Source organism: Emys orbicularis, chromosome 1 (assembly GCF_028017835.1).
Source record: "Emys orbicularis isolate rEmyOrb1 chromosome 1, rEmyOrb1.hap1, whole genome shotgun sequence".
NCBI classification, from domain to species: Eukaryota; Metazoa; Chordata; order Testudines; family Emydidae; genus Emys; species Emys orbicularis.
Window position 1 is genome coordinate 178,249,488 of NC_088683.1, and position 20,777 is coordinate 178,270,264.

At 41.8% G+C, this 20,777-nt stretch overlaps 2 protein-coding genes across 3 annotated transcripts in view; one reads left to right on the forward strand and one right to left on the reverse strand.

Moving 5' to 3' along the window:
- CRYBG3 (crystallin beta-gamma domain containing 3) overlaps positions 1-7,529 on the forward strand; it is a 140,920-nt gene extending 133,391 nt beyond the window's left edge. The window contains exons 20-22 of the mRNA XM_065423274.1: positions 671-829; positions 4,023-4,182; positions 7,441-7,529. Of these exons, the coding sequence (XP_065279346.1) occupies positions 671-829; positions 4,023-4,182; positions 7,441-7,529 (408 nt within the window). The remainder of the gene's footprint in view (positions 1-670; positions 830-4,022; positions 4,183-7,440) is intronic.
- A 4,283-nt stretch (positions 7,530-11,812) lies between these two features.
- RIOX2 (ribosomal oxygenase 2) overlaps positions 11,813-20,777 on the reverse strand; it is a 31,148-nt gene continuing 22,183 nt past the window's right edge. The window contains exons 6-10 of one of the 2 annotated variants that reach the window (XM_065416475.1): positions 17,690-17,792; positions 16,606-16,768; positions 15,575-15,663; positions 14,326-14,436; positions 11,813-12,105 (exon numbers count right to left, since the gene is read on the reverse strand). In XM_065416475.1, coding sequence (XP_065272547.1) covers positions 11,947-12,105; positions 14,326-14,436; positions 15,575-15,663; positions 16,606-16,768; positions 17,690-17,792 — 625 coding nt within the window. In that variant the 3' untranslated portion in view covers positions 11,813-11,946. Of the gene's footprint in view, positions 12,106-14,325; positions 14,437-15,574; positions 15,664-16,605; positions 16,772-17,689; positions 17,793-20,777 lie in introns of both variants that reach the window. The other variant, XM_065416467.1, reaches the window with a different exon arrangement.

A 20,777-nucleotide genomic window follows, 5' to 3' on the forward strand; every position in this document is an offset into this window, starting at 1 on the left:
TGGACAAAAATTATTCGATTAATGACTTTATAATGAAGATTCTCTCTAATGGTGGGGCATAATTGTGCACATATTTGCAAATGTTTTGGGGTGGGCTTTTTAGGGCAGGATTTTAATGAGCGTGATGTTTAGATTTCAGTTTTAAAAAAAAAAATCCCAGGAGGAATTTTGTCAGCAGCTTTGAACCTCCTTTTTTCAATAAAGATCCCTATATCTCACAATGCACTATACTGGTGCTGTTTCAATGGCCCTGAGGTATGTCATGGAGGAACTGTTTCTTAAGCTAAAACCTCTCAATAATAGCTTTGCAGAATTCCCCTGTAATTTTTTTAATGAGCTGAGTCATTGGTGATACCAGTTCAGTGCCCTTTTTTGTGTGTGCATGAGCAAAAAAGTGTAACATGAATGGCTATAAATTAGAAGCCATTGTTGCTTGTGACCATCCACCTCCAATACCTTATCTCTTGAACAGTTTTTTATAGCATGTTCTTTCATTCCCCAAACCCATTTCACAACCTGTCTGAAACTGAATATGTAAAAGACATTTTGGAATGGAAAATAAATTGGGGAAAACTGCTGTAAGAATGCTAGCTGTGCGGGAGCTGGTGGGAGGCTTTGCTCACCTGCTTATACAACATGTACAGTATAATGGTGCTTTTCTAACGATCAGCCAGCAGTTTACTTCAGAATAAAGAACCGAGCACAGGATAAATACTTGACAGTCACTGGAAACCTATCAGATGCAAGAGCTACTTCAGTGTGTGTTTCTTCATACAATGGCAAGAATACCCAGATCTGGCACTACTGTCATGGACTCTTCAAATCCAAGGTGAGTTACTGAATGTTGGAAGTGCAGTGTATAAACCCACTCTCCTTTTGTCTTGACTATGAGTCATTTTCCATGGCTCCATGGTCCCCTCCTGCATCCCTATAATAGCCTTCCTTTCTTCCATCAGAGCTCTCCTTAAACCGCACTTCCTTCTATCACTGATTCCCTTCACTGTCTGCTCCCTGGGGTGCTGGAACAATTTATATAGTGGGGGTGCTGAGAGCCATTGAACCAAACTGTAACCCTATACCTAATGGAAACCACTTCAAGCCAGCACCCCTAGATCAAGCATCTCTGCTGCTCCCACGTCTGAGCCTTACATCTTACTACTTTGTATTATCTGTGTCTAAATTAGACAGAAATTCCTCCTGGCAGGAACCAAGTCAGTTATATAAAGCACAGTGCAAGCGCTTTGGTTTCTACGTAAATGAAAAACGTTTAAAAAAACAACCCAAAAGCCTTTTAACTCAGTACAGCTTTTTAAACGAACTTCTTTAACTTTCCAGCATGTTTTCAGGTAAAGGCGCACTTGCTCTGAACATATGAATATGTGATATAGTCACTTCTTGTGTAAACGTCTGTGCATTGAGATGAAAATGTACCCCTGGACATATTACGACACTCTGATTCCCCGTTGTGTTTTGCTTTCTATCTGTTAGGTACTTTTTAATGGCCCCCCACTTCCATAATATCTGAGCACTTTATAATCTTTAATGCGTTTCTCCTCACAACACCTCCATTAGGTAAGGAAGTGCTATTATCCCCATTTCACAGATGGGAACGGAAGCACAAGACAAAGTAACTTTCCCAGGGTCACACAGGAAGTCTGTGGTGGAGCAGGGAATGGAACTTGAACCTGGGTTTCCAAAGTCCCAGATTAGCGCCATAACCACTGGGCACCATCCTTCCTCGTTTTGCTTTGCTTGTGTAATAGTAATATGCTGGCAGTATCGTCTCAGTAAAAATTATATAAATTGTATTAATCCATACAATGGTAATTATATAAGTTGAGTTGAAGGAGGAAAAACTGCAGTTCTGATGCATAGTTGTGCTGTTTGACACAACCCTGAGTGGAGCCCAGTGCAGGTCCCCAGGGAGTGATTTTGGCTGAATTCTGCCTTGGGGAGACCAAATTCTTCCTGGAGCAACACATGTGCAAGAGGAGTGCTCCTCCTCCTGCTCCCGGAGTGGATAAAAATCAATGATTTTTAAACATTTAAATACGGTTTTTTTGGTTTAAATTAAATGCAGGTCTGTTTTTTAAAATTGTCAACCTATGTTAAGGTCTCAATTTATTGTAATCTATTAATATAATTTAAATAAAATACACAATAATATTAAGCAATACATATTTGCTGACAAGTTTAAGAAAGTCAAACCACTGAACTGGTGGAAGTCACTGGCTGAGCACCCGGAACCAGAGTTCGTTGACGTGCTAAACCAGCTTTTGACAGTAGTAGCCTCTTCTGCAGGTGCAGAGAATATTTTTTTACATATTGATTTATTCAGGTAGTTCAGTTCAGTGACTAGTTCATTCAAAGTTAAACTAATTGGAAATTGAAAGAGCAGAAAAGTTTGTTTTCCTCTTCCAATCTATGAATGAAAACAAGGTGTGAGAACATGAGATCTTCTACTTCTAAAATCTTGAAGGACATGGTGACGCAAAACAATCTGTTCAGTTCACTAACTACAGATAATACTTCACCTGTTTAATAAATCATTTTGTTTTAAATGCAAAACATGTTTTGATAAACTTTCTTTTTCCATGTGTCCAGCACATTTAATTTAAAATAATCAAATGCTGTCTTTTATGCACTTTTGATTTAATTTGAATTTCCATCCAAATAGTGCTTGACACAAATCACTTTGATATATTTCTGAGGTTTTTTTTTTTTTTAAATTCACCATTTCCCAACATAATGAAAAAAACATAAAAATTAAGAAACTGAATGAATGCAAGTTAAGCTATATAAATACGTGTATAGGTATGGTGCAGTGGTCTCCAACCTTTTTACGCCCAAGAGCACTTTTTGAATTTAAGGGCAATGCAGGATCTACCTTGGCCCTTCCCCAAAGCCTCACCCCGATCACTCCATCCCTCCCCCCTCTCCGTCGCTAGCTCTCCCCAACTCACTTTCACTGGGCTGGGGTAGGGGTTTGGAGTTTGGGAGGGGGTGCAGGCTCTGGGCTAGGGCTGAGGGGTTTGCAGTGTGGGAGGGGGCTCTCGGCTGGGGCAGAATATTGGGGGTGCAGGAGGGGGTTCGGGGTGCTGGCCAATGGGAGCTGCGGGGATGGTGCTTGCACCACCCGAGATCGCGATCGACCAGTTGGTGACCACTGGTGTACTGCATACTCCTGGTTAGCAAAAAGAAGCACCAAATTTAGTGTCAAGGCTATATTTAACTTCAAATCCAGGTTTTATCAACCCAATGAGAATGAATCTTTAAGGAAATAACTAAAATACAAATTGAAACACGATTAAAATAGATTGTTTAAATCAAGGTTTCCTGCTTGCTAATTTAAATCATAATTAAAATTAATCCACCCTGGTAGTGTGCACATTGTGAAGGCCTTGCACTGTCTCTCCAGTCTGCATAAAAGACGGTCACAATGGGTATGTCTACATAGGCCATGGCAGTGAGTCGCCCAGATTGACAGACTCGAGGTAGCGGGGCTCACGCTAGCACTCTAAAAAATAGCTGTGTAGACAGCGTATTGAAGTTGTGGCTCGGGCTGTGAAGCCCACTCCCTTCCTAGGCTTAAGTGCTGTCTGCACAGCTATTCTTAGAGAGTTAGCACGAGCCCCTCTAGCCCAAGTCTTTCGACCTGGGTTGGAAGGTTTGCGTCTGCTGACTCTGTACATGTACCCAATAAGGCCTTCGGATATTTAAAAGTGACCTGCAAAGGAAGGAGTAAAGAATTGCTTGTGGTTTTCTTTTTCTTGTATAAAGCCTGCCTGAAAGTTCTACTTAATTAATTAAAATAAAACGGTGATTATTTACCTTTAGAAATGTCAGGAATAATGTATGCTAATCTACCCAGTCAACAAGCTATTAGTTGTAAATGTGATGAATGTAATCTGCTCAGAGCTTAGTGGTGGAGTCTATTGCTAATTACAACACTTTTATTTTGAGATGTCATGGTCGCAATAACCAGATTCTACTGTTATTTTTTTTCTCTCCAAATCTCTTAGGCTATTGCTGCATGTCTTGATATTGTCAGTGGCAGAGACCTACCTGGAGCTAAAGTAGCACTGTGGACAGAACATGGAAAGGCTAGGCAGAAGTGGAGACTCAATAAGGATGGAACCATCAGTTCGTACCTCAGTGATCAACTGGTTCTCGATGTCAAAGGTACTAAAAAGCTCATCTGCTATTATAAATGCATGTTTTTGCTGTAGGCAGTTGTGGCTGGCTGGGTTGTTCCAGTTGTCTGTACCCTCAACCAGCTTGCACAATATTAAACAGTCCATTTACTCTGTTGGGTGAGGTGACAGATGTTCTAATCCACAACTATGTATTTTTGTCAATCACTTTTAGTGTATGAGACTGAGAAAAGCACAGTCATGCTATTCCATAACTCCCTAAATCTTGGTAACTTTCACCAGTTTCCACTTCACAACTAACATTTACTAAGGGGAACATTCTGAAAACTACATTGCAGATGAATTTAGAAAAAAAAAACTGTAGAAAAACATAGGTTTGTTTTGTTTGTTTTTTAACATTGCTCCTTGTAGCGGATCCCAGCTGTTTGACCAGCCACTTATCAGTTTTACTTTAGGGAGAGCAGAAAGACAATGTCTGGAAGCAGCATTTGTACAAGATGAAAATGCAATTTTATGTCCTAACAAAACTCCCACCCCCGTTACCATAACCCTATTTTGGTACAATGAAAAACAGCCAAAAAATGTAAAATACCCATCTATATACATTGCCCTGCGTAAAGCCAGATTAGTATCCAGTGGCTTCTTCATACTGAATCTTTCCAGTATGCTGTGGTAGAGCCTCACTTTCAACTATTGTAATAAAGAGCCAGATCTTATTGCCATGTACTTTTTAATGACAGCAGGAGTAGAGTGTAAATAAGCTACACAGCCACTCAGGAGGGCAGATTATTTGCTCTTAAAATGTTCAGGATAGTGGTTGGCACATAGGACTAGGAGTTAGGCAACCTGGGCTCTACATCTAATTCTTGCTGGGCAGAACTGTGTTGCAGGAAGTGCAGCTAAAAGGGAGCATTGCTGTTTAGGAAGCAGAATTTCTCAAGTCCTGCCAATAGTGTGTTAGCCCTGGGAGCATGTAATGGTACAGTGATTCTCTAACTATGGTGAGCAGAGAGCAAGCTGATCTGATAGCACTGTCTCCTCTTCATTTCCAGCTGTTGAGATGCTTTAAAAGAGCTAAAAATACATTACTTTATTAATCCTTTTCCATGTAACCAATTGCTGTAGCTACCCGAGGGGTGTTATACAGTCACAAATGCAGGAAATGGTTTGCACAATGGTAAATGGGAGAGAAAATGTCCAAGACCACCTTTGTTTTTAAAATATAGTTCACTTTATTTAAAAGTTTACTGATGCTGCTGTCAATGATTAAAGCTTCTTGATTCTTGCAACTAGAACTTACGGACACAATGAAAAATATATCAGCACCAATAAAGAGTTCCTAGCCCACAGGGGTTAAATTAAGAGTAATTCGGGCTCCTAAGTTTTAATTTTAATTAATCATTAATTTTGTTGTGCATAGCTTGATCCTAAATCATTAAATACAAAATTGTCCTTATTAGCAACATAGATGACAGGTTTTAAAATATGAAATCAGACATTTTAAAAAGCAGCGTCTATTTGACAGGATACATGTTGAAATTGTTTAAACCTGTGCTGCTTTATTTAATGCAGGATCTAATATTGAAGTGACCAGGTTGGTACAGGAATAATATAGTTGATGAATACTATATTCTTTGGGTGTCTGAAAAGAAATTTAAAATGCAGTTATAAATAGCAGGTCCCTAGGAGCATTTAACTCTTTGGTATTTACGGTTTGTGACCTGTTAATGCAAAATGCACGGTAGCTCTAACACAGGAATCGTCTATGCTACCTGGAGTCAAGCGGGAAACCGAAAATGAAAGGCCTCTGGCTGGAGAGAACAAACCCTGGCTCAGGATTGTGACATTCTACACCTGTAAAAGGTGCTGATAGTTGTAGCAGTAGCTCTGGATTTGCCAGTTACAAGAAGTAGAAATGCATTTAAGGGAATGGCTGAGAGCCAGTTTTCATTTCTACAGTTCCTTAATTCTTCACCCTGGCAAAAAGGCTTTTCCTGAGCACAGAGGTACACTTGAAACTAAAAATCCTTCTAAGGGAAGTAATAAAACTGAGAGAGTGCTTTCTATCTCTCTGGCAATTATGTAACTCTTATTTGGCCAATATGCATGAAACTGGCAGCTGAAATCTTAACGTTTGTTTCTGAGTGCTATAATGCAAGAAATCTATTGACAAAATGGAGAGAGTTCAGAGAAGACAATACAAGGAAACAGTTTTAGGAGCACTGGGATGAAGGGAGTGAGATTTAGGATGAATATGAGGGGGGAAATAGGCTCTCTAGTGATTTCCAAAGGGAAGCGGTAGCAAACCCTTTGCTTGAGACTGTTTATCAGGTCTAGTTTTAAGAACCAGAAACTGTACTGTGACATACAATGCTGTATAGAATAAGCCTGCTGACGTTGTTATAGGTCTATCCCACCTCTCATTTCTATGATCAGTATTTTAGTGACCTGTGTCTCCAGGAAAGGACATAAGGTACAACCAGCAAGGTGAGGAGAAAAAGGGTACAATCACAGAAGACCCAGGACAAAGATCTCCACGAGGGGTCAGGAGTACAAAGGCAGCAGAGACATGGAGGAGAATGAATAGGGAGAAGAGACCCTTTGTTGTGAAGAGGTTGTGTGTAACCTTTGAATGCTACTACCCTCTCCATTCAAAGGCTCTGAGTGGAGGGGATTGAGGTGAAAAATTCAAGGCACTCGAATTTGACAGTGGAGGAGGGGTCAAGTGAAGATTGAGGGTACAGACTTGGAGAGCAGAGAGGAAGAAATGATGGAGAGAGTGAGTAGAGGAGACACAGGGTGGAGTTGACAAGTACAGTAGTGGTGTTTAAAGTGGAAAGAAGCTGAGAGTCCTCAAGAGCAGATAAATCCAAAAGAGGGAGTGGAAGGTGGAGAGCTCCTGCTCTTTATGAACATTTCATTAAGACACAGCACCTCTATGCCATCGGACAGAGTGACAGGTACTGTAGCCATTTTACAGCTGAATAAATTAACGCACAAAGACATGAAGAGTCAATGCTGTACTCCCAGTGACAGTAAACCACTCTCCACCTCTAAACCCTCATACAGCTTTTGATTGTGCTAGGAAAAAGTCCATTTTTAACAATAGATTCACTTTAAAGCTTAGAAGTCTGAGTAACTTTGCAACACGTTTTCTGTATTTTATAGACCATTTTCAATGTACAATATATATATATATATATACTCAATTGAACAACCGGCAGTCTATTTGTTTTGTTTATAAGTGTGCTGCATTAACCTTGCCTTAATGAACGTCTATTTTTAGGAGGAAATTATTATGACAAGAACTACGTAATTGTAAATCACCCCCTGGAGAGTGAATTCTCACAGAAATGGGACATTGAAATATTGTGAGTAAAACCACTACAAAGATCCTGGGAATATGGACCTAAGTGTGTTATGAACACTCTGTTTGAGAGCAGGAACTACTGAAGTCACATGCCACTGGAATGTTACTCAGCAAGTCCACTCTACTTCTTCCTATTAGACACTGACTCCCAAACAACTGAATTTTGCACATTGGCGAGGTGAGGTTAATGTAATGTTTTTTTCTAATATTCACACATGACTCCATGTTGAGGTCTTCCTCTTCTTAAGGCACTATTTAAGCCTATGTTCCTTTAACATTCACTAGTCCGGTTAATCTTTAAGTGAAGGCAAAGATATGATACAGTAGCAAAAACTTGGCAGTTTATTTCTAAATAGCCTTTCCTGTGTCACCTTTTAGGGTATAATATGAACTAGATTTTCCTTTCTCCTCAAAAGTTAAAGGAGACGCTCTGGTGATTTAGGATCAAATTTTAATCACAAAAATCATCTCGATACAATACACTTCAGTCTGTTCTAACCAAGCACTGGAATTCCAGATCATTGGCCACCTGGGTAAAATTAAGCCCTTATCTTAAGAAATATTGCATTAAACCATAATAGTTTTTGGATTCACGGGCCTATCTCCACCCATCAGATGCCAGCCCCTGAGTCAGGGTAGAAAGTAGACTTTCATATACAGGTAGAGAGTCGTACATGCCAATCTATACTGGATCAGGCTAGCTTTCTAGAAGGACTTGCTGAGTATAGAGGTTAAATTAATGCAATACATTTTGGTCTTAAAACCACAGTATATTCAATAGCACCTTTACAAAACAAATCTATCTTGTATGTGTGCTAACTAATACCTTGTGCTGCGGCAAGGTTAAAGAAGCAACCTGATGCATGCTAACTTCCGTGAGGCTCATCAGCATTGTATACCTCAGCTGAAGCAATTGCTCATTCTTTAGGAAAAGACCTGAAGATGCTGGTGACTTCCAGAAGTACACCCTTCAGTGGAATCTCAATGCTATGCAACGTTTTTTTCAGTTAATAAAGAACATATTTGCATTTCATTTCTGAGGGAAAAGTGTTAACTATTTATGTGAGGCAGATTGTATTAAGAGGGCTCCATGGTTTTCGGTTTATTCTTTCACCCATTGGAGAAAAGTGTTCATAATGGAATTTTAAAGTTCCCCTAGAAGTGGAGTCTTCCTAAATGCAGCTCAATATGTAATGCTTTCTAAGTGAGGTATCTTCTCTGGCTCGTGTGTTTTTTGTATTGATTATTAAACTATGAAAGGAGGAGTACAGATTAGCTAAACCAAAACGTGAACGATTGTATTGTTTCCTATAGCTATTTTGTGTTAATGGCTCATCCTAAAGCCAAAAAAAGTCAAATTTTTGCCACAGGAAAGTGAAACAGGTGTAAGATTATTTTTGTATAAGGGAGAATTCTAGAGTGATATATTTTGAATACCTGTACCTACTTGCACTTATTTACTTTTACATTCTAAAAGCCAAAATCAAATACAGATCTGTAAGTGACTAGGGTTGTGACTGTATATATTTTCTCACTAAAGCACTTGTGTAGATTTTTCTGTGAAAGTCTGTCAATATACCACATAAGTTTTAAATATGATTTGTGCTTTCTAGTTGTAATATAATCCCTTTTCCCTCAAAACAATGAGTAGATCACAGCTGGTGTATCAGTGTTATATAATAAAGTAAAGCATGTATATTTTAATTGTAAAAACTTCTGGGGGATTCTTTAGCTTGTAGTATTTTGTACTGTGTAAATGCAATAAGGCACAAAAATCGCTGAAGAGTGACTTCCTTCCCAAGAACACCAGTTATAGCATTTAAACAAATGGCATATATACACTGAATGACACCTCTCTCCCCCCATGGCTTAAAAATCTTCATATTAAAATAATGCAAACATTCTTAGGGCATAGGAACAATTATTACAACAGGATGTTCAATATCAGCATGTTTACCTTTGACCCTCAATTTTATGAAGCCATTTCAGAGTACCAGTATATGGAAGATATGCCGTTATGGTCATTAAAATTAATGGCACTTCTTCCACAAATAGGAGTGTCTAGCTAAATTGCATCAGAGTTGCTACCTTTTAAATTTTCTAATGCTGTTTCAATGCTTCACTCATCCCTGAAAGTCACCTCTTCGGCGGAAGGTATTTTTTTGTTAGCGTGTTATGATAGGTCTTAAGTAACTGTAATATTTCCTACAATGTCCTGGTGTGTTACCTTTTTCAAAAAAAGTTGGGGATGGGGTAGCATTGAGGTAACCAGTTATCTCCCAAGGCTGTGGAGAAAAGGCACAATTTTTTTAACCTGTTTGTTTCCCCAGGGCCAGAAAACACAGCTATAGCCAGAGTTGTGTTTTTGTGTCTGAGGTAAGGGACACCAAGCAGCATGAATGGTTTTGTACTTATCTCTGCCTCTTTACAGGCAGGCTCACTTCCTAGTTGATGGGCAGAGCTGTATAAACAGGTTAGTCTGCCTTACCACGAGTCATTTACTTGGACTAGTCCTGTCGCCCTACCTTAGTTATTTGAAGCAGGGGCCCTGTTTATGGGGGAAAACCCAAGCAAATAGTGAGTTACATGAGATGAGAGCAAAGACAACTGAAGGCTTGAAATGGGAGTTAGTCACATTATTTGCCACTGGGTAGTTCAGCTTATTGTAACAATCCTGGCTTTGTTTGTAGTCACCCTTCAGCCTCTAGGTAACTAATGGCCATACTTTAAATTCTTCTACTATGCTGTGTAACAAAAGGCAGGTAGGCATATTTTAAAAATGTGTCAGAGGCCACAATGTTTGCTCCATGTTGGATGTTAAAATTAGCACACACAAAAACCACCCATCAGCTGAGATTTCAGCCAAGAAGTAGCTTTTGGCCCAGTGCTATACACATTCCCTTACTAGAGGTTGAGACCAAGCAGGATCAGCAAAAAAGCATTGGTGCATTAAGAAAACCTAGACCAAAACTTCCCTAATCTGAGTAAGAAAAAGACAGACATGGTGTGCACTGCTTGGAGGAGCAAAAATAAGATGGGTATTTGAGAACCAAGGCTGATAGTCTCACTGTGGGCCTCAGCAGAAGCACACTGGGTTTAATTTTCAGCATGGCTTTGTGCTGTAGTTAAATTCTGAGACATTTACCCAAGAAAAGTCACCATGGTTGAGATTGGACAAGGAGTTTTACTTAGTAAACAACGTGTTTTCACTGACTAACAATAAAAAGTAACTGTCAACCTAATTAGGTGAATGTGGCAAACCTGTGAGCTGTGCAACACAATTTTACTGGATGCTCATTGCAGTGGACCTGTTTCTTATTGAATGACTCCCTTAGTGGATCCAGCCCTCACTGCCACATTAGGCATTTAGAGCCTGACAACCTTGTTCCCTCACCCTGCAGGCATCTAAATTTTCACCACTGTGCATGTGCAAAGCCACTTTAATCCCTTAAGAGGAACAACTTCAATGGGAGAGACTGAAGGTCAGAGTACACTAGACACACTGGTTTGGGGATTTGAAGCCAGGTCTCCCTCATCTTTAGTGTTCTAACCACTGAGCTATTTTGTAGAAGTCAGGGGACAGCACCACCACCACCTAGGTTGCTTTGAGGGGTAGAGATTAAACTGCACCTCTTTCCTCTGCCTTTCTTAGGTAGCCTTGCTGGCTTGTGTAAATCCTACTCTTGGTGTTGGAATGCATAAGATTAGGTCCTTAAGTCCCTCTTTGCACATCTAACCCTTAGTGCAAAAAGGCACTAGTACAGGGAGGCACAATTTTCTAGAGGCATTAAATACAGGGAGTTGAACTCTGCTCTTAATGCAGGAGACAGCTAAAGCAAGAATCATGGTGATGGGAGGTGTGCTCAACTGCAGGGACTCTTAACAAACCAACCATCACAAAGGAATTACTCGCTTTAAGAAGTTTATATTAAAATAGTTATTTTGGTTTTAGCAGGTGTGAGACAGACCCACTCCTTCCAAGAGGGCACATATTTAAGTACAAAGGCCTTTTACAGAATTTTAACTTTAAAAAGTGAACTTTGCTATATGTAGGCTTCACTGCTCAGTCTGCAGTTGCTGTGATATTACAATTTTTGACCAATTCTTCTCCTTTCCTGCTACACTTACTGTGTCCCTCTGCCTAAATTATCCTCATTTTACATTTAAAATTTCAAGCCATAAAAGCCACCTTGCCTTTTGGATTTAGATTTCCCTAAGGCAAGCAGAAGAGGGTGATTTTGAAGCCTCTTTAAAAAAGAAATACAGCACTAGATTGTATATTGTACTATTTGCCATTTTTTACTTTGCTGTCAATACAAGGCAGCAGCTCCATAGAAGAGGAGGACTCAGATGGTCCTTTGTCAGTACATACTCCAAGGCTGAACTGTCAGGCTCCAGGAACATGGCTGATTTTTGAAAGATTCAGATTACCTCGATGAGACATTCAGCCCAGAGTGATAACACAAGGTTCTCTTTCTCTGCATCTGATTTAAGGCTCAGTTCCTTAACAGCGACAGTAGCACTTCTCCAGATTTGCTTCAATGCATCCATGTGAGGTAAAGGAAAACGTAATCCATGAGTCTAAAAAGGAAATTACCCCACCCCCCCAAAAAAATAAAAGTCAGGCAAGGGTAGAATTGAGGCCTAATTGAAACAACATGCAGATATTTTACAAAGTCTCTCCCACAACATCATATGTGTTTTAACACATAGCTCACGTCTGCTGTGCCCGCACTGATGTGATGCAAGCACAAACACCAACAGTGCAGAGCATCCACAGTAGGTATCCTGTTCTGGGAACATGAAGCACGTGCTAACAGCTGGACTATCGTCCCCAGGGCAGAGTGGCTCTGCGGGGGTGGGGGGGGGGGGGGTGTCACATACGTTTACCTCATTCATATTTTTGGGTTGCACCACTGCCTACTTTAAAGACCACGTGTAGATAGCCACAACCTGTGCTCACATAGATGTCATGGGCCTGAAGGTTTTTCCATTGACCACATCCTCCCTTAGGCTGAGTGCACAGGGAGAGACAGAGCTTCACTTTCGTTCTTGTCATTTGTTTCTTGCTGTTTTTTCCTCTTTTCTCTGTGTAATCCAGCAGTTGCCCCTGCAGTGGAGCTCTCAAGGGATGTATCAGCCATCAGAAGGCATGGGTTGGGGACTCCATACACTGGCGATACTTGATATATGAAGGGGGGCTTTGCTGTGACCCTGTTCTACTCTGAGTCCTCACTGCAGCAATGTCAGGTGCCTTGTGGGATTTGTGCCAGGCCTTGCCTTGGACCCACACGATGATTAGACTTGCCTAGATGAAGTCTAATCCCAAAGCCAGTGCAGGATACCTGTGTGCCAGGGAAGAAATCGTGAGCATAGACACACGGTTTGCTACAAATGCAGGAGATAGCAGTCAAGCACACCAAATTTCTCTAGTATAAACAGGGCCTGTGTTATTACATTAAAATGCCAATCAAAGTGAGACTAGTTGAGGTGGCACAGCAAAATTTAAGTTATACAACCCACGTACAAGAGTTATGAGGGCATATGTAAAGCCTGGTTCCAATTACCAAAGCAAAAAACAAGTGCTAGACAAATAGCCTACAATATCTTTTGCCTCTAAATATTTTGTACAGCGTAGCTGTTTTTGAAGAATCCTGCATTCTCAACTCTTCCAGGTCAAAGCTTTAGTTGGTTCAGATTGATGTTAATCAGACATTCTGACACATCCCAGAGGCACTGACACTCAGCTCAGTAAAATATACACGATCCCAAATGAAGCGAAGGCTAGTCCCACTGTTGAAGTCATCAACATTGTCCTGAGCAAGAAAGGGAGGATCCCTTCAGGCGTAGCGATAAAAGCACCAATCACAGGCGCTCTAAAGGAAGATATCTTGATGAAGTTTAGATTTAAAAAAAAAAAAAAGCACTTTCTGTTGGCACATACAACTCATGCAATAATTAAGTTAAGAAATCACATCGAATGTGAAGTGCAGGGGTCAGACAGAGCCAACACACGGTCTGGTCTCTACAGAATGTAAGAGGTTATTTGAACAAAAAACAAAAAACTGACTAGCTCTGTTGCCCAGAGTAAACCCTTTTGAACAGCACTACCAGAGTCTGCAAACAGACTGAGAGAAACGAAGACCTATGGGTGGAACACAGCTATTTAACTCAGTAAGGTGTTGACTGTGGAACCTAATGGTGAACATTTGAAATGTCACCAGTGTTAAAACAAGTATCAGGGGGTAGCCGTGTTAGTCTGTATCCACAAAAACAACGAGGAGTCTGGTGGCACCTTAAAGACTAACAGATTTATTTGGGCATATCCACAAAAACTTATGCCCAAATAAATCTGTTAGTCTTTAAGATGCCACCCGACTCCTCGTTGTTTCAGTATTAAAACAAACAGCAGTGAAATAGCTGATAGAAACATCCAGCTATTCTGGCTGGTTTTTAGAATTGGGTGCAGTGTGCCCTCACTTGGCTTCTGCCCCTTCCCCTCACGTCTGACTAGTCTTGACAGAGAGGGCAGCAGAGCACATAGAAGGGGGAGTGAGAAAAGCAATGAGTTTCTACTAATCCTCCAGCACATCTTGACTAGAGAGCAAGTGAATTAAACCCTGCAGAACAAATCTACATGAAGCCTAACTTGGGGAAACAACAATGTAAACATGCGAAGCTGTAGAGCTTCCTTTCCCTTTGTTGCAGGGGTACAGTCCGCTCTGTTATACATTTAGGGCTGGTTATGGGGCACGCTAAGCACTGATGGGCACATCTAACTAAACAGAATAAACAACAAACCTCGGATATCCCTTCTTCACTAGTGTCATCATCCTCATTCCCCATCATGTGCCTCTCTCTCCTGTTCTTTAAAGAGTGATAGACATAAACCATCTCTTTGCCAAGCTCATCCTAAAAGACAGCAGGAGGAAAACCATTATCATACAAGACAGGGTAAGTTAATTGCTTTGATCACATCTAATTACCTCCTTACTTAAGCAGCTCATTTTAAGACTAACCCAGGAACTCTTAACTACCCACCCTAGTCCAGGTGCCACCTGCTTTAGTGGAGACGAGGCTGCAGAATGCTAGTCTTGAAGAAGTGACTTTCAGAGACTTCTATTTTTCAGCCTACCATGCTGACCAGATGTGTGTGGGGGCAGGCATCTAGTCTCCCCTTGACCATGTGAGGCTGAAAGGACCATGGGTAGATACAGCCTCCATAACTAAAGCCATCAATAGGTTAAGACAAGGAAGCTCGTACTACCTGTTGTACCTGTGCTGTAGACAGAAGACTAGTTTCTACAACTGTCAGTCTAGATCCTTTCTCCACTAACCCCCATCCCCTCCGAAAAAACCTCTGCCAGCAGGCCTTCGTTTACACTGTGTCAAGAGTACTCAGCAGAGACCACGATGTTGCCATCTCCTCCATGGAACAACTCAGTACCCACAGCCAGCATGGAAGGGCAAAGGGTAACAGAGACAGAGGGTTACTTACAATCATAATGCAGGCCATGGCTGCCCCACTGAAGTCAACAGAGCTGCATCCTCTTGCACAAGGTCTTAAATAATATGACCTAGCTGTTATATAGTGCTTTTCATAAGTAGATCTCAAAGCTCTTTACAAAAGAGGTAAGGATCACACTCTCCATTTTAGATAGGAGGAAACTGAAGCATAAAGAGGTGAAGTGACTTTAAATCCTATTTAATGTCCTATCTTGAAAAGAATGTGTTTCAAAAGCAAATCTCCTTTGCCAGAGAGTGGCAAGAGATATTTGAGTGTATGGTACCAGGCTTTTTCTGGATCTAAGGCCATTTGCCAATTCCTGGTGAAAGCTCTGTGTATGGTACACAAAATCCCTGAGTAATTCTACTTTGTAGAACTTCAAAATGAAAACACTACATTGTAGAACAAAATTGCATTACATCACTGAAATCTCATGACAAATCCTAATCAGATGCTGGGCAACTAAACAAACACTCCTACAAATAGTCCAGGACAGCACAACAAAGCAGCAAGCACCTATGGAGGCAGTTTCATTATACTTACAGAATTTTCTTGATCAGGTTCCACTGTAATTATGGCATGATCTTTAAACCGCAATCTGATTTTGCTGTCTAATTTTGGTAATTTTCCACCTAAGAGAAAAACATACTGTCCTTCAGAAAGGAAGGAAACCAAACCAATCTTTGCTGAGAATTTTGTTTAGCTTTTTTCTTCCTGTAGCTTAACAAAGTCTAAGCATGAATAGCTCTACTTTTGACTTCTGCTTATCCTCAGATACAGGGAGGAAAGAGCATTCTTTCAGATTCTGAGGCATTTACATTCAGGTTCATCAGATACAATAGCTACAACAGCAAGTTGGCATATTAGCAACAACCTCCACCAGTTAAAGCAATATGCCCTCAGAATAAATATGTAATTCTAACAATCAAGCACAACATTAAACATTTGCTTCATTCATTTTAAATAGAAAAGTAATCGGTTCAAAATTCAATCATATGTAAAGAATCTACTATTATCACTTTGCCCCAATCAGCACCTTTAACGCATGGATCTCAAAGCAGTTCAACAACAGACATTAGTTAAACCTCACAGCATCCCTCCTTTCAGGAAGGTTGGGGATTAGCCCCATTTTACAGAAGGCTAAACTGAAACTGGAGCACAGATAAAATGACCTGCCAGGATTCACACACAGAGTCAGTGGCAGAGCAAGGGGTAGGAAGGACTGGCAGGAACCCTGGCAATCCCTGTGATCTAATCACGGACAGCACTTGCTGCAAAACTTCAGAAATTTCCTCCAGTGCCAAGTCAGGTGCCATGGTTAGGCAGCTGATATGCTGTCATCAGAGCTCATTACACTAATTATATCCATCTCATTGCTACCTTGGGCTCCCATCTGTCTGCTGCATCCACCTGTTGTCTCTTGCCTTACACGCAAGGACTGCATTTGGTGTGCACACAAAAAGTGTCTACCGGAATGGGGAGCTGCTCCCATATTGAGGCCTCTAATGCTACCACAATGCAGATAGTCATCATAATCCCCCACCAAGGGAATCAAGAGTAAACTTAAATGCCACCTGGAGCCAAGGGATCAGAGCTGTTCCCCAAGAAAGGCGGTAATCGGTTCATGATGAAATCCTTCTTCATGTCCGAGGATCTCAGTTCTTTGGTGTTTTCCAGCCGGTCTGCAAGACTTCTCAGAAAGCTGCTTAATCTCCTTGTTGAGTCAGCTATATCCACCTGCTGAACACACACAGACCCTCACAAATGAGCCCGAGTTAATTATCAGAGACAATCCTAATTCACTAGAGAAGGGATGGGTCAAAATCCTCAAAGCATTACAGATGCTGGGAACCATGCTACTGTGTGGAGTCTTTGAAGTTGCATGAGGAGAGTGCTCACATTTGGGGCTGTCAGTATCCCTTTGAACTGTTTTTCCTACATGAAAAAGTGGGGAAAAAATCAATGGCAAAGCATTCTCCGGTCAACCCCAGTACTCCAGCTCCCCAAGAAGAGTAAGGGAAGTCGACTAGAGAGCATCTCCCGTCGACGCAGCACAGTTAGGACAATGGGGTAAATCAAGTTATTCACATAGATGGAGTAGCGTAACTTAGGTCAACTTACCCCGGTAGTGAAAACAAGTCTTAGCATCACTAAGAATTCCGCCAGAAGGAAGTGACACCTGAGAGGGACCCCAAAACAACACCACGACTGAGAGGAAAGTGTTGGAGCTTGGGAGCATGTTGGATATGTAGAGAGAGCAGTTCAACAACCTAGACACGGCTTGTGGGCGGCCTATTCCTTGGGGTTGAAAATGGAGGTGAACTGCAAACCTCAAAAGGAGGTGGTTTTGGTACTACGTGATGGGGCCAACACGTCAATAGGGCTATCATGGAATCATAGAATATCAGGGTTGGAAGGGACCTCAGGAGGTCATCTAGTCCAACCCTCTGCTCAAAGCAGGACCAATCCCCAGACAGATTTTTGCCCCAAATCCCTAAATGGCCCCCTCAAGGATTAAACTCACAACCCTGGGTTTAGCAGGCCAATGCTCAAACCACTGAGCTATCCCTCTCCCCCAAGAGAGCTGCATTCTCCTGAACATTTCTTTAACATACAGAAGTTCATGCTACATTTCCCCTCACAATCTCATCTCTTTACCATCAGTAGCTGCCTTGGTATACTTGTCCGTAGATCCACATCTTCCCTCGCTGTATCAAACACAAGCCCAGGAATCGCATCTAACAAGAAATCTCCCCAAGAACTGCAGGGTGGAGGGAAACAAAAACAACTGAAATAAGGCTCAAAGAGATTATCTAAGCTGCTTCTCGTCTATATAGAGTGGAAGCTATATATAGCTAACTTGGATAAAGCAAGATTCTCTTTATTAGCATTGGTCACAGCTTGTTAATGTTGAGTTTAGATTTGCACTTAAAGCTAAGGATTCTTAGTTATGTCTGAACAATACAGGGTATCCTTCCCAACTTTACCACACTTACTCTTTGGGTATGGAGACTTTACAAATAAATCCACAAATCCATTACTGTACGAGTTAAAATTAATGGAAAAATTTAAGAAATTGAACACAGCGTCAGACCTTTGACTCCAGTGGTCAGCAGGGCCGGCTCCAGGCACCAGCCTGGCAAGCAGGTGCTTGGGGCGGCCGCTGCGGAGAGGGGCGGCATGTCCAGGTATTCGGCGGCAATTCGGCGGACTGTCCCTCACTCCCGCTGGGAGCAAAGGACCTCCCGCCGAATTGCCGCCGCAGATCAAGATCGCAGCTTTTTTTTTTTTTTTTTTGGCTGCTTGGGGCGGCCAAAACCCTGGAGCCGGCCCTGGTGGTCAGAACAAAATAATGCAGACTAGCTTTCCAAAAAAATCACTGAACCATTATGCAGTGGCTACATTTGAAAATTTTGTTTTAGGATTAATGGGAATTTTTTGCCATTATTTCCCACAGCTGAAAGTTTTTGCTTCAGAGGCTGTTGAATAATCATCTTCAAAAAATTCCACAATTCGTTCACAATGGCTGCCATCTCCCACTGCACTCTATGAGAGCCAAACTCTCCTCTCCGCCCCTTCTCCCCCCACTGGGCCAGGAGCAGAGCCGAGGCTGGGAGTGGGGGCCAGGAGCAGCGATGTGGCCGGGGTCTGAAGCCAGGCTGGAGCTGGGTGGTGCTCCCTCCCCGCCCCCTCGTAGGGGCTGGCTGGAGCCCCACCACCATCCCCCAGATGTTCCTCTGTGCCCACCCCACAGTTTGGGAACCACTGCTCTAGGCAGTGCTGTAATACAAGTGATACATGAATAATAATGCCACCACCTCTGACTCAGAAAAGTTTACCATCTTTTTCTCCCTACATGTCCCAACTGCTGCTGTTCATTGGGTGTACGTGAGAAAGGAATCTTTGGCTGATGTTAGTAATTAAACACCGGAGCAGCTTCCATCTTAGACCTTCCCCTTCCTTCCTACCTCTGCTACACTCTAAATAGAGGCGGCTCTGACCGTTGTTTTAAAAAATAATCCATTCCCACTACCATGAGCTGCATTGTTATTGCATGGCTGCATTGCAGAGCCAAGTTAGAGACCAGGGATGCACCAGGAAATGGAAGCTCCAGCAGCCTAAATAGGACAGTGAAATAATGGGAGTTCCAAGCTGAAGAAAACCCCACAACTACATTATTAGGACGATCCAAAGATTCCCCTCACATGGCAGGGAGTGACATCATCAGCCACTGAAACACGCTGAGAAAGAGCGGGCACTGGTAAAGTAGATAGTTAACCTTAAAATAGGGATTTTCAGGTAATTTTATAAACACATTAACATGTAATGCAAACACGTACATTTTCAAAAAGACCACATTCAATTAATTTGTGCGTATATATGCACATAGCCCTTCCTATTTGTGTGCGATAGCTGCTTGTTACTAAGGTTGCCCAAAATTTCCTATTATAAGACCCTCTATTACTTATCAAACCTCAGCCAAACATTTGGGCTGAAATTTTCCATGTTGGTGTCTGCCTCAGGCTGAATTGTTTTGAATAATTTCAACCAAAACAGTTCAGCTGTTTCCAAGATGAAGGATAGGAAAAAATATATTTTGCCCATGTTAAAAAATTCTGGAGATCGCTTCTCTGAAATGCTTTAGAGACCCCATGCTTTGGCGCAGGGATTTGAAATTCAGCAGGGAGTGGTCTTTGTGTCGGGGATGTGCCTTTTGCCATCCCCATGAAAAATCCACCTAAATTTGGCCACCTTAGAAGCCTCTGAAAAACTGTAATTTGTACATGCTCAGTAGAAACTTCTTGGACTTCAGCAGCTAAAATCTCCTAAGATTCCATCTTCACAGAGCATATTCCCTCCCCTCACAGCTCCTAGTGTGACCTGGCTACACATGCATCATCCCCATAGAGCAACTGAGCATGCTTCAGCCCAAGTCTAAAGGGGCAAAGGCAGACTCTCCCGGTAACTGCTGCTCTGCAATAGAGCCTGGCACCAAAACTGAGAGCAAGGAGACTTTCTCCTGTGCTTTCAGTGGTTCCCCACCTCCAGGCAGTGGGAAGGAAGAAGCAGTGTGATTCAAATGCAGAGGGGACAAGAGGTGGGCCTGGGAATTGAGAAGAGGGGGAAGAAAAACTGACTGGGAGTTTAATTTGTGGGGGTGGAAGGGCAGAGATTGGCACTGGCTGGGCACAGATTGAGGCACAGGCACAAGGGGGCAAGTTAAGGTTGCACAAGAAGCTCAATTCTGGCATTTCCTTGTGAGTGCTTAACTTTGCAACCTTAAGTGTTCTTTTAACAGTTGTTTGTGTGTAATATATGTTTACAGTGCAACACCACTACAGCTGGTGGTGTATTTAGAATTCTGTATATCCACTTCTTGGGTATACATATTACTGGATGAATGCAGACACCCAGCCATATTAAACTGCCTACATAATCAAACTCCCATCCTGCTGTTCCTCTGTGAAGTCAGTGGAACACAAGCTAAGACTGCAAGTAAACATCACATTCATTCCATTGCCCTCAGTCACTCAGCCAAGGAAAACAACGCTTACAGGAGACACTGATCATGACGCCAAGGAAGAGCACAAAAGACGACTATGATGATTGTTGCATTTTAAGAGCTCTTGGAAATTTTCCCCAAAACAAACAGCACGTACCACACGTTCCTGATATTTATAGTCCGTCTCATCACTGCACTTTACCCCCAGGCATGAGAAATACAAAGTAGCAGCAATCCTAAGAT